A 21,352-nucleotide genomic window follows, 5' to 3' on the forward strand; every position below is an offset into this window, starting at 1 on the left:
CAAATTTGTCCAAACCTTTTGTGATTTTTCAACCAACGAATGAAACCGATCGTAAATATTTCCATTTATAGAATGGATAATCACTAAACCTAATTAGTGCTTAGTTTTAAAGTGTAAACCTACAAGTTCACCTACGGGGTAAACTGTACGGCGTCATTTACATTAACATTATTGTAACACCATTTCCGAGTATAGACAAAAGACATAAGAAATGCCACGATTATTACCACATGGGCTGGTCGTCCAAGATTGCCAATGTCGCCTAGATACATGGACATTTTTATTGCTCCTAAATAGCCACTCTAAATTTAAGTTAATCTAGTAAGCTCATATGATTAAGAGTAGGCCTACACAAATCTTGTTTTCATCAAACCGTTGCTATGTTGTATCTGGTTCGTGATGTGTTTCACATGCAGTAATAAAGACTTAAGCTTCATTCTGATTACTTTCAACCAGTTCCGCTTCAACAAAATTACCTCCAGGAATTTTCACATAAGCTAAATTTCTTTAGTTAAGAGATTCAAGGTGAACTGCCGAGCCAATCACTACCTTTATTCGAGCACCGACGATATGTTAATCACCAAAGATGCCACTATTTCAAATATAAATTAATCCTTTCCAGCCATTGACTTCAGGTGGTATTGTTGAGGTTGGAGACGGAGCTAAACTGCCAACCACCACCTTCGCCTGACTAGTCGAAAAAGACAACGAATTTTCCAGTAAAAGTACCAATATAAAACTGCTAGTTCCAGAAACAGTTAAGTCATATTTAAAGACAGTGAAAAACTGAACAGAGGAAATTTTACGTTAAAAATTCTTTACAATTATAACATTTCAGGAAATATTTTCACAAATTATATCTTTCTATTGTCTATATATGGGTACTAAATTCGTGGTCTAAATATAGTTCTTCAAACCATTAGTAATATGGTTTCTGTAAGTTTTTGGTTGAGAGAGAGAGAGAGAGAGAGGAGAGAGAGAGAGAGAGAGAGAGAGAGAGAGAGAGAGAGAGAGAGAGAGAGAGAGAGAGAGAGAATGTGTGTGTGTGTGTGTGTGTGTGTGTGTGTGTGTGTGAAGGCGTGGTTGTTAATTAGAACTGTCAAAATGGGTTGTAGACACCGAGGAAAGAATCTGAAAATCTTTCATTTGTCTAACAAAATTGTACTATTGTATTTATAGTGTTTCACGGTTATTACAAATGATTTGTGTTAGTAAAATGATGAATGATCTTGTTTTTATATAGAAGCTTTGTATTGCGAGTTGTCATTCCTGTCACCTGGCTGCATACACAGTATACATACATGTCAACTAATGGATGGTCTTAAAACTAGTACACCCAGGACCCACATAAAGAGGTCGAGTACACTTATTACTTGCGATTAACAGACCATTCTTGCATTTTTGCATGGCAAAAATATGCACAAACTACTATCTTAAACTATAATAACAAAACACCAATAGCTTGAACATTTTCAAAATGTGAGAAAACTAAGGACCAAGTTGCGTCCCAGATAAAATCGAAACATGCAATTTACCGGTCAGGGCAACATCATCTAATAGACAATGAAACCTAAAAGCCACGACTGAAATTCTGAATGAAACAATAACCAAACTTTTCAAAGATCCGGCCTTCTAATTTATCACTGGCGTTAAAATTTTATTAAAAAAAAAAAATAAGGATTTGACAAGAACTACAGGCCTATTGTAGAAGTTTAGCATAGGACCAGGCATAGATGTCGGTAACATCTCAATTTCATCCTATAGTAACACCAGCAATTCAACGTAATTGTGATGTTCCTAATTAGAACTCCTACCACAACTGTAACAACGTCGTATTGTTAAGCAATACAACATGCAACCGCTGTAAGGTAATCACATTTGATAAACTGTAAGAGAGTCAAAGGCATCGCGCAATAAAAAGAAAAAGAAAAAAAAAAACATTTTCGCAAATGCCATCTATAACATTTTCCCTAAGTATAAAAAGGCCTTTGTAAGAAAATCGCTTATTCGAATCTACAACGTTTGAAATAATAAAACTTCTGCGATGACGTAATAAAACAAACCAGAAAAATATTGTCTTACCGGTGACTTCATTTTCAGTGGAGCACTGCTGCCAGTTAACCTTAACTTATCTGTGTCTACGAAAGGACTGAAACAGTTGCCAGATGGGCAAGACTAAAAATCCCCCAAATTCATGATAAAAAATCCCCAAAACAATCCAAAAATTCCCATTTTCACAAATATATTTTCTTCTGATCATGTAGGCTTTACCAATATAGAAATTACTCACTATACTTCATGTAAGTGCAAGTAAACTAATTGCAACGATATAAAGGTTTACTCATCTTTGTTTCTTATTCATGTTAATATGTACAGCATATCCCCATCAGTCACCCAAAATCCCCAAATATAGGAAGAAATCTCCAAATCTGGCAACACTGGACTGAAATTTTATGTCATTGTTAAAAACCTCCCTAGACCATCCATAAAAAAATTCCCCAAATCAGAAATAATTCCTCCAGGTATTTCCAACGAATTTGAATTAATATTAATTGTTGTATATACTTCCGTACATTCTATAATTATAGCATAATATGTATTTACTTTTAAACATTGTAATTGTAAAAGCACAAACACATATATATATATATATATATATATATATATATATATATATATATATATATATATATATATATATATAAATCGAGAGCTTAACTGTGTTTTAATCTTATCATGCACTGGAAGATATATTACTTTATGAAGTGATAATTGCATTGAGTGAGATACAGGAGCAAAAATTAGCTAATCACAAAACATTCACATTAATTTAAATCTAATTGAAGACCAAATTTTCACATTGCTATTCTAACATAGTTTAAAGATAAATTTCTATCGTTGAATTGGAAAACTATTGTAAAATTCTGAGTAAACTTGGGGATTTGAATGTACTAGCATTGAAATTCTCCAATAATTTGCAGACAAATCGGACTTCTTGAAATATCCCTATTTTGTGTCCCTAACCACTAAAATTTCCTGATTTTTTTTTTTTTTTTTTTTTTTTTTTTTTTTTTTTTTCAGCCACTCAGAGACCTCCACCATACTTTGCGTTTCTATGGTTCTTATTATGAATCTTGCGCTTTGGCTAGAAAATATATGGGTAACCCTCCGATCGACTAGTTGAACTATATTAAGCTTTCTCAAGATACTTCTAGGAATATCATTTAGTATTTGATAGATATGTAAGAGTGAAATGTGTTAACTATTTTTGTTTAATAACCAAAATTGGTTTATGAAGGCAGCTGGTTACGGGTTCCTGACAAAGAAAACGATAGTTGATTTTATAAACAAAGAAAACGTATTTGAGGAGTACTATAGTATATTAAACAGACATGCTAAGCAGCTTTCAAAATATATCTTTATAATAAAACATTCCAGAAAATGTTATTAATTATTACCAAAAGGAATATAATCTTAATTCATATAGCTGTACCATATCATTTAATAAAGAATCAACAGAGGATAAGAGATATAGCAGCATAAAGCAAGAGTAGTTGATTTCAAAATAATAACACATTGGAATAAACTAGATGTTTTTGAATTACCAGAAACTCTCGTTTTTTTAGTATAGGTTATATATAAATTTAATACATATTATCATTACAAGTTATGATAGATTTTAGATAATTGAAATTTAGGTATGTGTAGTTTACTATTACACTTTCTAACCTATCATCCTTTGCCACCACGGTAGTAGTTCATTGTGCTAAAAATAACTACGTCATACAATGGTTAACGGATTTTAATAAACAAAACTTTATACAACATTCATTTATGTGAAACGTTTTGATTGGCAGTATACTTTTGTAAATACACAGCGTTTGTATCGCTATTAACTGAACTTTTAAACGATAGGTTACCCGTATAACAATTATCACTCATACATCCATAATAGAATTGAGAGATGCGTTGCACATACTGGATTACTTGGAAGCCTAAAAATTTTATAACCTTTCTTAGGTCTCGTAAACAGACGAGCACAGCATTGTGTACTATCATGATCTAATTATATGTAAAATAGAAAGAAAAGATATAGACAACAATGTCTTACCGGCCACTGAGTCACTGGTTCACTCATGGTGATTATAATCTCTAGGGCTCCAACAAGGAAAATAGTCTAGAGATGAAATTAAATAAGGAAACCGGAGTAGTGTGCCAGAGTGTATCCTCAAGCAAGAGATCTCTAACTCAAGACCATGGTACAGTCTATGGCAATACCCAAGACTAGAGAACAATGATTGGATTTTGAAGTGCCCTAGATGAGCTGCTTACCATGGTTGAAATCTCTCTTCTAGTCTTACCAGGTGTTAAGTAGCCACTGAATAATTAAAGAGCAGTAGTTAGCCCTTGAGTGAATAATTTCTCAGTTATCTTCATCTTATCAGATGTGCGAAGAAAAGGCTAAACTACTCGGTGTGTGCAGGCAAAGGAATAATGAGCTATAACTTGAGAGGGATCGAATGTAGTACTATCAGGCCAGTCAAAAGACCCAATAACTCTCTAGCAGTCTGATCTCAATGGTGGCTGGTGCCTTGGCTAACCTAGTACTTATTACATTCAGTTACAGTATTATACAATTCGATTTGTAACCTAAGTCCAGTATAAGGTTTTATCATTGCAAATTATACCAAAAGTTTCAGTTGATTGAAATGGTAATTTCCCTTAATTTACATGGAATATTAACATCAGGCAGTAACATTTCTATTGGTTTTGTTGGGATTTCTGTGTTTAAATGTACAGTATCTGAAATATTTAATAGAACCTGTCGTATTTTATAAGACAGGCAACTGTCTATAAAGGAGTTTTTTCCCATCCTTTGTAGATAAATAAACTTGATTTAAATACTTTAGAAAATATACTGAGTCCAATGTATACCCTCATTTTTAAGGTAGTCTATTATAATAAACAAATCACTCTAAGGATAGAATGAAAGAAAAATATTCTGACAACTAAATTTCTTTAATGTTCATTTAAAAAAATGAAGTCTATGTACATTAACCTTAAATTAGAAATAAATGGTAATACAGTATAAGGTGATACAGAATCATAATTATGAAATATATAGTAGGAATAAAAGTGAAAAGATCATAAGGCATAAAAATTTTATCTAATACAGTATACTCTTGTAATAAATATCATACTAATAAGACTGAGGATCACAAGTATTTCACTTAGAACTTAATTTTCATTACAAGCTGCAACATTTTTAAATGATAAATAGCATTTGATTATAACTACCTCCATTTATTCTACAGGTTTTGCTTGTCTTTAAACTACAGCACAAACAGATATCAAACTTACTGTAGAGTATAAGGTAGTTCACTTGATATCACAAACCAAGTATAGCTTATCAAGGATGACTATTCCCTAGATGTACATCTTTTAAAACTTGGCATTTTTTTTTTCAATATTCATAAGTACAGTTACAGGATTAGAGGCGGCATGCCTTTAAACAATTAGAAAGCTTAGAACCATTCATGTAAGTGACAATATAATGTCTTTTACACTGTACAATATGTTTTAGTTTTTTTACGATGAAAATACTGCTAGTACTCCAGTACATATTTAAGAAAATTGTCTATCTTTTTATCTACAATACTTGAATGGGCAACTTATTACCCCAACTTGAATCAAAATATAATTGATAATGTTTCTCATGAAAGCAGAAATATAAAAAGTTATATAAGATAAACAAAATGAAATAGACTTGCAAGTTGTGATTTTGTAAACTTAATTAAATAATCAAATATTTGGTTAAGATAGAATCTTTAAATTTAATTAAACAAATACGATAAGATTAGTTACTGTACACGGTACAAGAGTTCATTCAGATTACCAACAAGTGCCACTTAGTTAACTATTACAAAATAAAATGAACAATGTTTGAAACTGAGTTCACCTTCATTGCCTCAAATAATCACAAAATATTTATCAATCTTTGTATAAATAGGTAGCAAGTGAGGAAAAACAGTAGAAGTAAGGTCAATAATGGATACAAGATATACAAAAAGGTGAATAAAGTTACTTCTCATCGTCACGCATAAGGTCTATGTCCTGGAAATCTGACACTTAAATACTGTAAATAAACAAGGTGTACATAATTGTTTTTTAGGGTATATTCATAATTTGTTGTATATATCTAATATAATTATATCAACATTCGCGTATTTTCATTTGTATGTAATGATTAAAATCTAATTTTCTATATTCATATACAGTAATAAATATAATGCCATAGGGTCATAAAAGCAGACGTGCTAATGGATGGGCGATTGTATGTACCCAGTGGGCCATCTGCTATCTAACACTGTCCCTGCTTCTACTTTATTTTTCTGTAACTTTTGCAAACTAATAAATTATAGAATACGAAAAGTCATTGTGATTCTGAGGTGAAGGTGTACTACTACTATGGCCCAAGTCTGGCAATCCTCATTGCTCCATGAAGTTTAGGTCAACTTTGTCCATTTCTGTTAGTAAACATGAACGAATGTAAAGTAGGATATTAATTACTTAGAGGCCTTATGTGTACAGTGCATCTATTCTTTTCCTACTTGAATATTTTTTTTAAAAAGCTTTCCTAACAATTTCTTCAAGAGTTTAATTTTTTTATTACATTAAAATATTTTGGGGTTTCATCATAGTCATAGATTTTCTCCGATTGGAATACAAGTGCCCTTACTTAGGATTGCAATTTGATAAAATTTTCTTTCCTTAATCTAAAGTAGGAAGTTCAACAATTTTGATGGTGATGCTACTATAGGCAGAATTTTTGGTTCTAGAAATTCTAAAATACTTGGCAGAAGGTTGAAAAATTTATCATAGTAAATTTGCTAAACCTTTGAAATGGCCAACCTCAGAGCTATGAATGATCACCTGATCTGAAACCTCATAATGAATTGCTTAAATAATTACTTGAAATAGCCATGGAGGGGAATTATAGTCAATATTCAGATGAAATTAACACAATTGCAAAGAATTTTAACTCAGTTCAAACAAACCCCTTTATATAAATCAAATATTGTACTGCATTTATTTTTAATGATTCATAAACATTAGATTTTTTAAGTTTGAATATACCTCGTGTTATCTATAAAATTTTTCTTGGGTTCTAAGAAATATATTTTGCCATTACATTTATACTGAAAATGTATTTGTTCATCACTGGTACATTAATCAAGCATTAATCAAGTTTCTAAATAGTACTGTATGTATGGTATTGAGTAGATCGCAATCTAATTAAAAAATACTGGGAGCATACCAAGATGATTGCTTGTATTTGGACTTCATCACCAAAAGTAAAAGGCAAAAGAAAATAAATTTTTGGAAATATAGTAACCAATGAACTATCAAAGGTAGACGATGAAAAGAAATTAATAACTTGTGAAAGTGAGAATTAGTAATTAGGAATACTGTATCCTAAAATATAGCTTCAAATTTGAGAATAATAGAGAGTGTAGTGTAAGAATTTTGTACATTCTAGGAACAAGTAAGAAAGGAGTACTTAAGAGCAACAATTCGCCGTATGAAAATAAAAAGACCTTTTGATATAGACTATATACTTTAGAAACTTAAACTAAATACTGTTGCAAACATTAACAGAAATGCGATGGATTTGATCCACAACAATATTTGAAATATTGTATGTAAAGAATTTTAATTGCCATTAACCTACTGATATTCCTTTTATCTTTCAGGTTTCAGGTCACAAAATGAGCATGCTTACAACGACCATTGCTCCCAATCTTTTAATGAAATCTGACAGCGAAACAGACTTTGATTCAGATCCACATTTGACTAAGGTAGCAAAATGCAGTAAAATACAATACTGTACTGTATTTGCTATTTTCAAAGTTAATACTTAAAGCACTGCCTAGAAAAATATTTTTTTTTTTGTAGGTATTGTTCATCAACTGAACCTCTTTTTTAAAGAGTTTTATATGTTCTTTAAAACAATAGCTGAAAATAACTACTGTACTGTAATACCACACATAGTAAAAATCAATAGTTTATTTCTGATATGAGTTCTCGTATACAAGAGAATAGCACCTAATCTTAGCGAGTTTTCAATATTATTTTGAGACCATTCAACAGAATAAACTGCCTTGTAATACAGTGAAAACTAAATATATACACCTCTCTTGTATGAATCTTCACGTGCCTTTCGAATTCTTTTTTAATTATCCAAATGGGTAAATCCATTTCTACACTAGTGCTAAAAAAAACGAGCATCACTCACGTATGAGTTCTCATGTGCAGTTTGAGACTACTAGAGTGAGAAAAACAACATTGACATTCAGTGCAAGAAAAGGGCTTCTCTCCCGTATGAGTTCTCCGGTGCCTTTTGAGATCACTCGAACAATAAAAACTCTTCTGACAATCGGTGCAAGTAAAGGGCTTTTCTCCCGTGTGAGTTCTCATATGTCTTTTGAGATCACTAGAGTGGGAAAAGCTATTCTGACATTCCGAGCAAGTGAACGGCTTCTCGCCCGTATGAGTTCTCATGTGAGACTTGAGATGACCAGAGTGGGCAAAACAACTCTGACATACGGTACATACAAATGGTTTTTCTCCGGTATGGGTCCTTATGTGTAATTTGAGACTACTGGAGTCGGCAAAGCAACTTTGGCATTCTGTGCAAGTGAATGGTTTCTCCCCCGTATGAGTTCTCATATGGGTTTTTAGATGACCCGAATGCGAAAAACTACTCTGACATACCGTGCATGAAAATGGTCTCTCTCCAGTGTGAGTTCTCATGTGCTTTCTAAGGTCACTTGACCTGTAAAAACTACTTTGACATTCACTGCAGGTGAATGACTTCTCTCCATTATGAATTCTCATGTGCATTTTGAGACTGCCTAATTGCGAAAAGTTACTCTGACATATGGTGCAAGTGAATGGCTTTTCTCCCGTGTGAGTTCTCAAATGGGCTTTGAGATGACCGGAACGTGAAAAACTACTCCCGCATTCGGGGCAAGTGAAAGGCTTCTCTCCCGTATGAGTTCTCATGTGCAATCTGAGACTATAAGAATGAGAAAAGCTACTTTGACATTCACTGCAGGTAAAAGGCTTTTCGCCAGTATGAATTCTCATGTGTATTTTGAGACTATGTAGGTGAGAAAAGCTACTCTGGCATTCAGTGCAAGTGAACGGCTTCTCACCCGTATGAGTTCTCAAGTGCCTTTTGAGATAACTTGGGTGGTGAAAACTGCTTTGACACTCGGGGCAAGTGTACGATTTCTTTCCCGTCTTAGTTTTCATGCGCTTTTTTGGATGACGTACTTGAGAACTTTTCCCATCGTCAGAGTTGGTTAAGGACTTCTTTTCTGTACGAGTTTCCTCTACACTTGTTTCCACCTCTTTGCAATTATTCTTATTACTTTCATGACCCCATTTCTGATAGAGTAGTTTCCCATATGATAGAAAAGGTACCTGGGAACCATCTGAAATATTTGTATTTGATTCTGTATTTTCCCCATCGAAGATTTTCTTACCACAATCTTTATCACAATTCAGTGGGTCTTCCTCAACCTTTATATTTTTGGATGAATATTTCTCGTCAATTCTATCAACATCAATAAATTCTGGCTCTGTCTTGATTTCTACATATGGTTCTAAAATAATAGAATTATGAACAGTGATATCAGTCTGATCATCCTCCAATCTTTCATTTTCTTGTTTAATTGAAGGAAGTGATACTGAATCTTCAGCTTCCATTTTCTTGAGATGCCCAAGGTATAGTTCCAAATCCTTCTTGGCTTTGCTGCCTTTAAATATTTTCAGCTAATCGAGAAACATTTCCAAAAGGGACAAGATCATGTCTTATATTTAATATGATTAAATTTTTTTAGCTAAGAAACCCCTCTATTAGAAATAATTATTTCATTCTCATACATCTTTCACCAGTTAGCTGAATTCAAGTGTTCTATTGAATAATGTAAAGCATACAAAGTAATCTCAAATCATTCTCCTTAAGCTTAAAATAATATTTAAAAAATAATCAACCACCATAAACAATTCATTTGGCATTTACCAATAACAGTACTATATAAATGAAAAATTAAAAACAAGTCATAAGAACAGTACAGTAGAGATAAATTTTCACTGTGATAACCAAAAGTCTCAATGACATTTATTATTGCAGCTATTTAATAACTTCAACAAATTTACATAAAAGTAAATGAAACAATCAACAGGTCCTAACATTACCTTCTTGTCTAATATCATCACTAAAAATCTTCACACACCTCACCATCTGCATCGCTGACTTCTAACGACCTTTTCTCTGTTTGAGATGATCTTAAATGCTGTATGGTCATGGGTCAAGGGCTTCTAATCACTCTACTCTAGATGATGCTTCATCTGGGGTAACTTACTTCCCTCTCATTATTTCCAGATAAGTTCATTCATGGCAGGTGAAAGAGAGGAGAAACTGCTTACACACTGTAAAAAATAAATGAAGTACGGTAACGTATTTACCAGGAGAGTATAATTTTCTCTGTAATAGACAATCATCATAATAAATACAATTCTTCAGTTTAAGTACAACTTCTCTAAAGGACAGACATAGAGCACAAGTATAGTAATTCTTGCTTATTCTCATTTTGTTTATTTAATCAATACATTTAACTGCCTAAGTTTTATAGCAATAAAGGATATCCCCTCATAAGCACTGAATTTTTCTAAACACTATAGAGCGAGTACTGTGTGATTCCCCACAATACACATCATTCTGGAAAGTTATGCCCACTTTTAAGCAAGGAAACTTAAGTGCATCTGTACATATTGAGTTGAATATTGCACTGTACTATGTATCAATTGGCTGAATGTCCAGTAGGTTGGGGATTGGTAAAATATTAGTCCATTTGAACATTGCCTTTGGAATAGTTACACTTTAATATAATTTAAGATCATGGTAAATGTTGTACAGTATACTGTATGTGTATAAAAAATCATAGCTTCTGGTAATTACAAAAATGACAAATTCATAGATAATTTGTATTTTTCCTAACTATACAAACCTTAGCTATTTATTAGGGGTTATACTTTTGGCGGAGGTAAAATGACATTCATTAAAATTTAGCGAGGGTTAAGTACCCATACAGCTAGTTAGCGGGGGTAAGGGGGGGTAGCTTGCTACCACTCCCGTTCACACACCTGTGATGTAGTCACTCTGCTTGGAGGTAGGACTTCAAGGGTGATAGGGATGGCGGGCAAGTTTGTATAAATATCTAAGGTTTGTATAGTTAGGAAAAATACAAATTACCTGCGAATTTGTCATTTGTTCCATAACTGGAATACAAACCACACTATTTATTAGGGGTGACTCACCCATTAGGAAGGGTGGACGTCCCTGCCAATCTGGCTTTTGGCTTTGCTTGGGGGCTCCTTATCTGAGTATGTAAGTACTAAAAAATAAGGAGTCCCTGCCCTCGCTAAAACCTTGCTACGCAAGGTCCACGGCCTACGCAAGCTGTGTGTTGAGACGTGCAGTAGTGTGACTGTCTAGGTAAAGTTATTCTGAGTCTATGTAGGAAAAACCTGATGTAACCAAGACTTTCCCAATACCACCTTGCCAGGGTATGGGGACGCAACAGTATTAGCTTAATACTAGGTACACAAGGGAACATGGTTTACCTGCAGTGGTTTGAGGTCAGCTTATGCAGAGAACCCAGGATGCTGCTTTCCCCACGAGAGGGTAGGATAAAGAAAAGAATAAGAGCCAGTCAAATCTTTTCATTCACGCAGACTAAAACCGGGTAACAGTGCCCTCAACCTTCTGCTACTTGTCCAATAAGGAGCTTGAGGTATACAACCAACTGATGTGCAGCCACCACCAGACCGATAGAGATCGTATCGAGTTCCTGTGGGTCACGTCTTGCAGGAGAAAGGTTGTGAAAGTCACCTGGAGCATTCACATCCTTTCTTGTAAAACCTGCGTCACAGAGTAATCTGCTAAGAAGGACCAGGGGCATAGTTATGCCCCTAACACTGTGAGTCGTCATGTCGAGATGATGTTTCAGTGATCCTCCTCTAGTCTCTCCCAGTGCTGATGACAAGAGAAGGGACCCGGGTGGGCTGTTGCCCTTTTCTTTAGGTAAAGTCTCATACCTTACCCTGGGTACAGTAACGGATGATCTGGATCATCCGTTACCGAGTGGAGACTTGTGTAGAATCCATCACCTCTGGAGACTGTGTCTGGCGACATACTCAGGGAAGAAACTGAACATTGTCTTTCGCCCTTCTCAATAATGGGCGATGTCGAAAGAGAGACCATGAAGTTCCTTGACTCGTATGGTTGTTGTCCGAATGTGTAGGAACATTGTGTTCTTAAATCTGGAGAAAATTTGTTGCCTGGTAAAGTGGAACATAAGGTAGTCCCTTTAGGGATCGGAGAATTTGAACCATGTTCCGAGAGGAAGGTCTCAATTCCAACTGGGGATAGGCAAGTTGTAAGTCTGTATGAGTTAGGAAAAGTCTATCGATGAGAGGGTGTCCCTTTCTTTCAGTTTGAAGGTGAAGGATCAAGATTGAGTGATCATCTTTACCTGTCGAAACTGAATAAGGGGTCTTTTCCACTTGTATATACTCGAGGATTCCGCTATTGCTGGAATCGAGTATCGAGTGGAGAGACACTTTCACATGACACCAACCACACAAGACGCGATACTGCCTGGTAGACTGATGCTGAGGAATTCCTCAGATATCTAGACAACCTTTTCGCAAAGAGGTATTGGGTAGTCTTCAGGCGTACAATCATAGCAAAGCTATACAGTAGCTTGTGGTAGGTGTCAAAGTGGGTTGTCTGTTATGTGGAGAGGGTTCTCTTGGAGACTATCAGGAGCTGCAAAGGTTTGGAGACCGCTCTGCATAATGCCATAGCAGAGCTAGGAGAGTCCTTGAGAGGTTGACCGATGTTCTAGCCTTGTTGAGTGCCCTTCTCCAGATAAAAGGGATGATACGTAAACGTCATTGTTGTACCCACCGTTGTTGCCAGAGAGCCTTGGGGTCTAGGGCTGGTGAGCAACGGTAGCCTGAGATTCAGGAGCGTTGCGAACAGACCCCCTAGTTGGAGGACCTCGTAAAGTCGGGACTTTGTTGGCTACATGGCGATCCAAAGTCCATTCGGTATACCTTATCTGAGATGCTGTGCACAGATTGTCGGCGAGCACGTTCTTCAAGTTTGGAATGAAGTGGGCTGAATAGTGGTACCGAACGGACTTTGGCCCATCTTAGTGTTTATACTACAGGGTATTTGATGGGAAGAGGCTACAAGCAAGTTCCTTCTTGCTTGTCGATGCGAGTCTCTATGTGGTGTGTGGTGTGTCGTCCATCACATCACTGAGTGGTCTGTTAGGAACCGATGAGGCTTCTGAAGGACCGGAAAGTTGGCCTTTATCTCTTAAGAGATTTAAGTGAGGGTACCTTCGGGCTCTGTCCAGAGGGCTGAGGTCGTGGTGCAGCACTATGGTCCCTCCTTTCTTCTTTTTTCTGACTCAAGTCTCTTGGAATGGAAGTCGTTCTTGTTTCGAGAAGGTTTTTTTTTGAGATTGGTGTTTAGAATCATTCCCAGATACACCAGTCTCCTGGGAGGGAAGTAGGGAAGACTTCCGTAGGTTTACCCTGATCACTGGATCTTGGTAAAAAAGACTTCAGAAGTTCCAGTGTTAATGCAAGGTTGCCAGTGAGTCTGCTAAGGTCAGTCAGTCGTCCAGAGAGAGAAGAGACAGAAGCCGATCCTGTGAGACCAGGATGGGTGTGGTGGAAAGACCGAAGCACAGTGCCTTGAACTGGAGTTTCTTGTTTGTCTAGACTGAATCTTCCAACCTTCCTAGATGGATGGTTTGGACCTGGGAGTAAGTGTCCTTTAGGTCCAGTGTGCAAATGATGACCTGAGGTCTTAGAACTTGTTCGAACTCCAACATGGTGTGGACATCGACCCAAAGGGACAGCTCCTTGGTGATCCTTTTGCATGGAAGATTGTCGACACTGGAGTCTTGACTCGCGTCGTAAAGGATCAGGCGCGATACCCAGTGTAAGAATTCTTCTCTGAGAGAGAATTTCTTTAAAAGGAAGGCAACGCTTAGCCTTACCATGCGCCCTGATGGTATTGATGCTATTCCTTAGAATAGAATCAATCTGGCGAATGTTAATCAATGGTTAACCGTTGGGTATCGTGGTTACTGTGCAGTTGGAGAGTGATCGCAAGTGGTTCCCTGTCGGCAAGCCGTTGATGAGGGTTGTCGAACGTTTGCCGATCACTTTAGTGTGATGGCGAACGGCCAGTAGCGATAAGTATGTTGTATACCTTCTGATCTAGGAACTACAGGAAACGGTTGACTAGTACGTTCCAGTCATGAACTGCTGGCAAATTGCCGATGACCGATGAATCGGTGGTCTGTGAGCCGATGGTGAGTTCGAGATCAGCAAGCTGATTATGGTCCCCCCTGTTTGGTCAGAGATGAGCAAGCTGAAGATGGGCTGGTCAGAGATCAGCGAGCTGAGTTCAATGATCGAAGAAAGATGAGCTGCCCATCGGTGATCTAGTGATCAGCAAGCTGATGACTGGTTATTGACTAGCAATCGGTGATTGGAAACGCTGGCAATTGGAGATCGTTAGTCATTGGAGGGACTAGAGGTCAAAGATCAGCATTGAGCTAGCAATTGGCGATCTGGTGATCGGCGACTTAGCGATCAGTAAACTATGAACTAGCCATCAGCAAACAGTGATCTAGAGATCAGTCTGTTGATGCTTTCCTGTTTGCTGACGAAGGTCTGTCAAGGAAAAAGAAACTTCAGAAGAGACAGGGACCAAGGATTCCCCGTTTCAATTCCCTTGTAGGATGGAATCTTTAGGATCTTGAATCCTTCTGTGAAGCCTTATTCCTCTTTTCCCGGAGGCAATGTTTATGTGTTTGCAGGGAGGAATGGGGCAATGGTGACCTGTCCAAAAAGTTTTATTCCTTTTTACTGACAATTGTGCGAGTGTGTAGGCGAGTCTGGAGCGATGGCACACGAGATGATGCTGGTGCTTAATATCTGCCTGGAGAGCAGGCAAGCGCTGGTGCATTGGATCTTCGAGCCTTGATTCTTTGGCAAGAGCTGGCGCATTGGATCCGGGACCGTAACTGTGGAGGAGGGCACAGGAAAGTGAGGAAGAGCACTGGCGCGCAGTAAGGCACTGTGTAGTTTTGTGCATTCTCCTTAGAATGCGCCGAAGCGTGACTGGTTGCGCAAGGGTAGGAGCATTGGTGCGTGCGTGAGAGTACTACGTGTCCACAAGCAGAAGACCGTCGGTGCGTGCGGACGGCTGCGTGCGCGCACTCAAGATTATTGGAGTGTGCACGTGCGAAGGTCGTCGGGTAGACTGTAGGTGAGCTTCACGTGCCCGCAAAACTGTTGGCGCGCGTGCAGGAGACCATCGGCGCCCGCGTGTAGAAGAGAGTCGGCGCACACGCGCTCAATACAGTTGGTGCGCGAGCGGGAGACCCTAGGAGCCCACAAGCGAATGAAAGTCGGCCCACGAGCACGGAACTGTTGCCACGCGCGGGTGCAAGATTATTGGCACACGTGCAAGAGCATTGGCGCTTGCGCGCTTTGAAAATCATTGGCACGCACGCGGGAGGCTATCGGCGCCCGCGCGTGGAAGATCGTCGGCGTGCGCGCGGAAAATCGTCGGCGTGCGCGAGCAGAAGACTGTTGGCGCGTGTGCGGAAAATCGTCGGAGCGCACAAAAGCATTGGAGCGTGCCGAAAATCATCGGCGGGCGCCCGCGGGAGGCCATAGACATCCGCGCGGAAGATCGTTGGTGCACGTGCGCAAGACTATTGGCGCGCGTGCGGAAAATCATCGGGGCGCGTGTGGGAGACCATCGCCGCCCGTGCATGGAAGATTGCCGGCGCGCTCGAGTGGAAGACTATCGGCGCGTGCGTGCAAGACTATTGCCTGGGAGACCATTGGCACCCTCGCACGGAAGATCGTTGGCGCTCGCACGCGTAAGACTGTCGGAGAGCGCGCACGCGAAGGTAGTGCTAGTAGGTTGGCAGGTCAGCTGGTAGGATGACCAATGGCAGGACGATCAGGAACTGGGATGTGCCCTTTAAAAAAGGGAAAGCATCCATCGATGGGGACCGTTAAGCAGGTCTGCGTTAAGAGTCCAGGACCGAAGTCCAAAGGACTTCGTTGCAGCGCAAGGTTGCGCTGGTAGATCGGTAGGTCAGCTGGCAGGACGATCAGGAACTGGGATACAGTAAGCCATTTGGAAGGCCGAGCATCCACCGATGGGAACCGTAAAAAATAAGTATTGGTCACATAAAAGGAAAATACACACAAAAATTCATAAAAATATCATCACCTAACAACTTTTACAAAGTCATGCAAATCTAAATTTCAATAATGAAATTAATCATTTCTACACCACCCACAGCTTCATATAACTTCCAACTTGAAGCCCTCTTATTGTCAATGTCTATCTTAAAATTTCTTATTTTCTATCACTTCAATAGCCTGGCCCAAATTGCAATATATTGCGCCTATACACCAGAGTATGACAATCAAAACACCTTAGGTAGGTCATTTCAGTCAACGGAATCAAAAATTGTTCAAAAGCCTCCTAACATCACTAGTTAGTGGGGATGCAGAGAGGAATGATATGATCCTCATATGAGAGTCAGACATAATTAATTCTATTATAAAAAATTCTGTTATTTCTATGGAATTCAAAAGGGAGGAGATTAAACAGCCCAATGAGTCAAGCTCGACTCATACAGAACTGGCCTGTTATTTCTATGAATATCATCTAAGGTTCATATAGCTGAACTCTACTCTTAAAAAATTTGTGTTAGAGAGGAAAAGAGCCTAATGAAAGTCGAAACCCAATACCTAACAAAATTTTAAGGAATATATTAAAAAACAAATTAGCCCAGAATACAGTACACACTTTCTACTAGGCCATCACATGCAGATACCACAGCACTCAACAGTAGTAATTCTCATGAGAAAACATGGCTTCTTTTAAACAGTTTTGAGTGAAAACCAACTTGATGATGCTACTGAGCTGCTACCATTACTCTATCTAAAGAATGATTTAAAAAATAAATTACGGGAAGTAGCTACACTGATATCATTAACCCAAACCTCTAAGTCCATTACCTGACCAAAATCCATTCCCTGTGAGCTTTAAATATTTAATAACTAATAAGAAAGGACAAAATTCACGGAGAGAACATACCCTGGAACCCTAGGCCTCCTAAACAAATTAAGAACCTTTACTCTATTGCTTTCAGCCTTGTCAAAATAAAACTTAATGGCCCTATTCAAACAATGGACGCACAACCCACCTTTTTCCCTAATGAAGGAACACTGAAAAAATGCATAATATAGGCAGGTGAGACAAAACAATTTTATCAAAACAAAATCACACATTCTTGCAAAGAGCTAGTAACTCGCTGATATACTCAACTAAAGATGATGCTAAAACAAAACAATTTTGGTCGTAACATCCTTTAAAGAGAGACCTTCCAAAGGTTCTAAACACGAGCTCTTCAAATACTGTAACACTGCATCTAAATTCCAATAAATAGACCTGACAACTGGAGGGGACTCAATTGCAAAAGACCTGAATACATTTGCAATAACACTTACAAAGGATAAACCCAACTCAAAATGTCTGACAATAATATCAAGCATGGACCTATAGCCCTAAAAAGACAAAACATAATTTCCACTCATAAAATATTAAATGCAAAAAGTTGACAATACAGTATCATAAAAACTAGTCCTAGTTACTAGACATTCTTGGACCTGCACCAACCAAAATATGTGCTATACATCACTCTCTCTGATACAAATCATTGGTGAACTTTCTCTTAGAATTCAAAGTACAGTAGATCGGGCCTATAAAGCCCTTTTCTCCGAAGAAAGGGTGAACAGTCTCCATGTAGCTAGATGAAGCATGTGGGGGCTTGGGTGAATAACTCTTGAAAGTGGTTGTCTGAGAAGATTGGTCCTGCAAGGCATACTCCTCGGGCAATCAAACAACAAACAGCACACAGTAAACCCCTCTTTCTAAGGGCAAAAGGGACCCACCAGCATCAACCTGCTGTTTGAAGATACCCTGAACTAGTTTATCACTGCCAGAAACATCAAGAACAGCAGAAATGCAAAAAGATCAAAGTTCAACCAGTCCTATATCAAGGCATCCACTTACCAAGTCATGTAATCCATAACTGGAGAGTAAAAATCTCCATTTCTTACTGAGGAAGGCTGCAAACATGACCACATTTGGTCTTCCTAATAACTCTGAATCTCTTGAAACACTAAATGATGGAGAGACTAGTCATTTTGAAGTACATGTAGTTTTCTACTTAAATGATTGGCTAGGACATTCAACTTCCCTGGTATAAACAGTGGTAGGAGAAGGACTCCCCTTGGGTCTGTCCAAGACAATAGTACTACTGCTATGTGGAACAAGGACTCCGTCCTGGTGCCCCCTGCTCCTGAATCTGTCTGAAAAAACTGCCACTAACTACCTCATCACCAGCTGAGTCTCAATTTATGTGAAGGGCCAACTCCCTTTCTGACCACATTCCTGACAAGTGAAGATCATCCATGGTCATGCCCCAGCCATCATGGGAACCATCAACGAAAATAAAATGTTTGGGACCTTTATTTCCCAGGAAACACCTACAGCCAAACAAAGAGACTCCTCCAACAGGAATTCTGTACATCACTGGAAATTAATAGATACATCATATGCTCCAAAGCCCTTGCAAAAGCTAAATTGGAATTACCTTCAGCAAACCTATTCAGACATTTTGCAAAAGATGTTAAAATTTTTTTTAGATAATACAGTATGGGAGTTATAAAAATTGAGCAGTAATCAGCATGGCTAGAGCTACCAGAAACACTTGTACCTAATGGAGTAACATTACTAATTTTTCAAGTGCAAAAAGAGCATCGGTCTTGCTAACTTGCAAAAATTGACAGATTAAGTAGGAGCTAATAAATCTGCGGTCTTTATAAAAAAAAAAAAAACCTATAGAAAAATACCAAATGGGTCTACAGCTTCATAAGCATCAAGGTGTTATAATTGCACAGGACTGAAAAGCTAAATTAGTTGGTTCAGCATCACGAAAACATGTACATGTATGAGGAAGATCCAGTTTCTCATTACAGTAGAGTACTCTGCTTACTGTTAAATGCACCAGCCAAAAGGGTTACCTTCTTTGGACACTAGGAAACTAAACTATCTGGTTTAAATAAAGGTGGGACTGTTTAAGTCTACACCAAAGAGTACAGATGTAAGAGTAGCCCACCATTTATGTTTAAAGTTAGTACCATAGAGGTTTTTTTAATGGTCAAACTGCATTCCTTTTCTGTTGAAGCATAAACTCTCTGAGTTACAGCTTTTAGCAGAGTACAGTATAGTTATTCAAAATAAAATCTGATCTGTTACCCTTACAATGATGATAAGCCTTCTATATCTCTAAATCATTGCATCTACAATCATCACTGAATCAGGGTTTGTTTCTCTCCCTATTCTAACACACGAGAAGGGATATGCCATACAATTATGATGATCGGATTCTCATTCAAGAGAACAACAGGCTCAACCCTTCTACAATTATGACCAAATCAAATGCAGAAGATCACTCAAAAGGTAATCCCAATCATCTTGAGATGATTTTATATATACAGTACAGTATCTTATATGAACAAAACACATCAGAGACAGGGTGCTCAGTCATAAACATAAATGAATATTGAAACTAAGGCATGATTAGACGTCCCAATTGGAGGACCAACCTTAGTTATTTTAACATAAGCAGTTACCAAATGTGTGAGTACTCTCACTTAAGATTTGCTTATATTCTGGTTCAGGGGCAAAATCCAAGGCTCTTAAGCAGAATTTAACCACTTCCTATGGTGATCATTGACATAATCAAGACGTACTAAAGATGCTTCTCTATCATCTTGTATCTTAGCCAAAGGTAGTAGGTTGGCTAGGGCACCAGCCACCCGTTGAGATACTACTGCTAGAGTTATGGAGTCTTTTGACTGGACAGACAATAGTATATATTGGGTCCTTCTCTCTGGTTACGGTACATTTTCCCTTTGCCCAACACATACACCGAATAGTCTGTCCTATTCCTTACACATCCTCTTCTGTCCTCATACACCTGACAACGCAGATTACCAAACAATTCTTCTTACTGCACTGTAATTGTTCAGTGGCCACTTTTCTCTTTGTAAGGGTAGAAGAGACTCTTTAGCTATGGTAAGCAGCTCTTCTAGGAAAAGGGCACTCCAAAATCAAACCATTGTTCTCTTATCTTGGATAGTGCCATAGCCTCTGTACCATGGTCTTCCACTGTCTTGGGTTAGTGTTCTCTTGCTTGAGAGTACACTCGGGAACACTATTCTATCTTATTTCTCTTCCTCTAATTTTGTTAAAGTTTTTATAGTTTATATAGGATATATGACAAATTCGAAGATAATTTGTATTTTACCTAACCATACAAACCTTAGCTATTTACATAGGGTTTACCTTTTAGCGTAGCTGAAATGGCGAGCCATTAGAATTTAACGAGGGTGTATTACCCCCGCGCTAGTTAGCAAGGGGGTAGGGGAGTGGTAGCTAGCTACCCCTCCCCCCCCTCACACACCGGTGAACTGCTTCACTTTACTTAGAGGTAGGACTTGCCTTGGGGGACAGGGCTGGCGGGCAAATATGTGTAAATAGCTAAGGTTTGTATGGTTAGGAAAAATACAAATTATCTCCGAATTTGTCATTTGTTCCGTAACCGAAATAAAAACCACGCTATTTACATAGGGTGACTTACCCTTAGGAAGGGTGGAAAGTCCCCAGCCTTACTGGCTTTGGCTTACCCGGGGACTCAGAATCCGAGTGAGCAGCACTCGAGAAAAAGAGTCCCTGCACCTCGCAAGTTTCTTGCTACGCAAGAAACGTGCGGCCTACATAAGCTTGTGTGTGGAGGGAAGAAGTGTGACTTGTCCTAGGAAGTCGACCTGAAGTCCTTTAGCTGGAATTCTAGGCTAAGACGTTCCAAATACCACCTCGTCAGGGTATGGGGGACGCGACAGTATTAACTTAATACTAGGAACACAAGGAAGCATGGTTTACCTGCAGAGGTTTGAGGTCAGCTATACAGAGAACCCAGGATATTGCTTTCCCCAAGAGAGGGGAGGATGAAGAAAGAAGTAACCCAGACATACTTCTTTCATTCATGCAGTCTAAAACCGGATAACAATGCCCTCAACCTTCTGCTACCTG

At 38.2% G+C, this 21,352-nt stretch overlaps 1 protein-coding gene across 3 annotated transcripts in view; it reads right to left on the bottom strand.

Moving 5' to 3' along the window:
* Positions 1-5,029: 5,029 nt before the first annotated feature.
* LOC137643900 (gastrula zinc finger protein XlCGF57.1-like) overlaps positions 5,030-21,352 on the bottom strand; it is a 37,912-nt gene continuing 21,589 nt past the window's right edge. For all 3 annotated transcript variants that reach the window (XM_068376649.1, XM_068376648.1, XM_068376650.1), the window contains exon 3: positions 5,030-10,500. In XM_068376649.1, coding sequence (XP_068232750.1) covers positions 8,293-9,774 — 1,482 coding nt within the window. In that variant the 5' untranslated portion in view covers positions 9,775-10,500 and the 3' untranslated portion in view covers positions 5,030-8,292. The remainder of the gene's footprint in view (positions 10,501-21,352) is intronic.

Source organism: Palaemon carinicauda, chromosome 7 (assembly GCF_036898095.1).
Source record: "Palaemon carinicauda isolate YSFRI2023 chromosome 7, ASM3689809v2, whole genome shotgun sequence".
In the NCBI taxonomy this organism is placed as follows: Eukaryota; Metazoa; Arthropoda; class Malacostraca; order Decapoda; family Palaemonidae; genus Palaemon; species Palaemon carinicauda.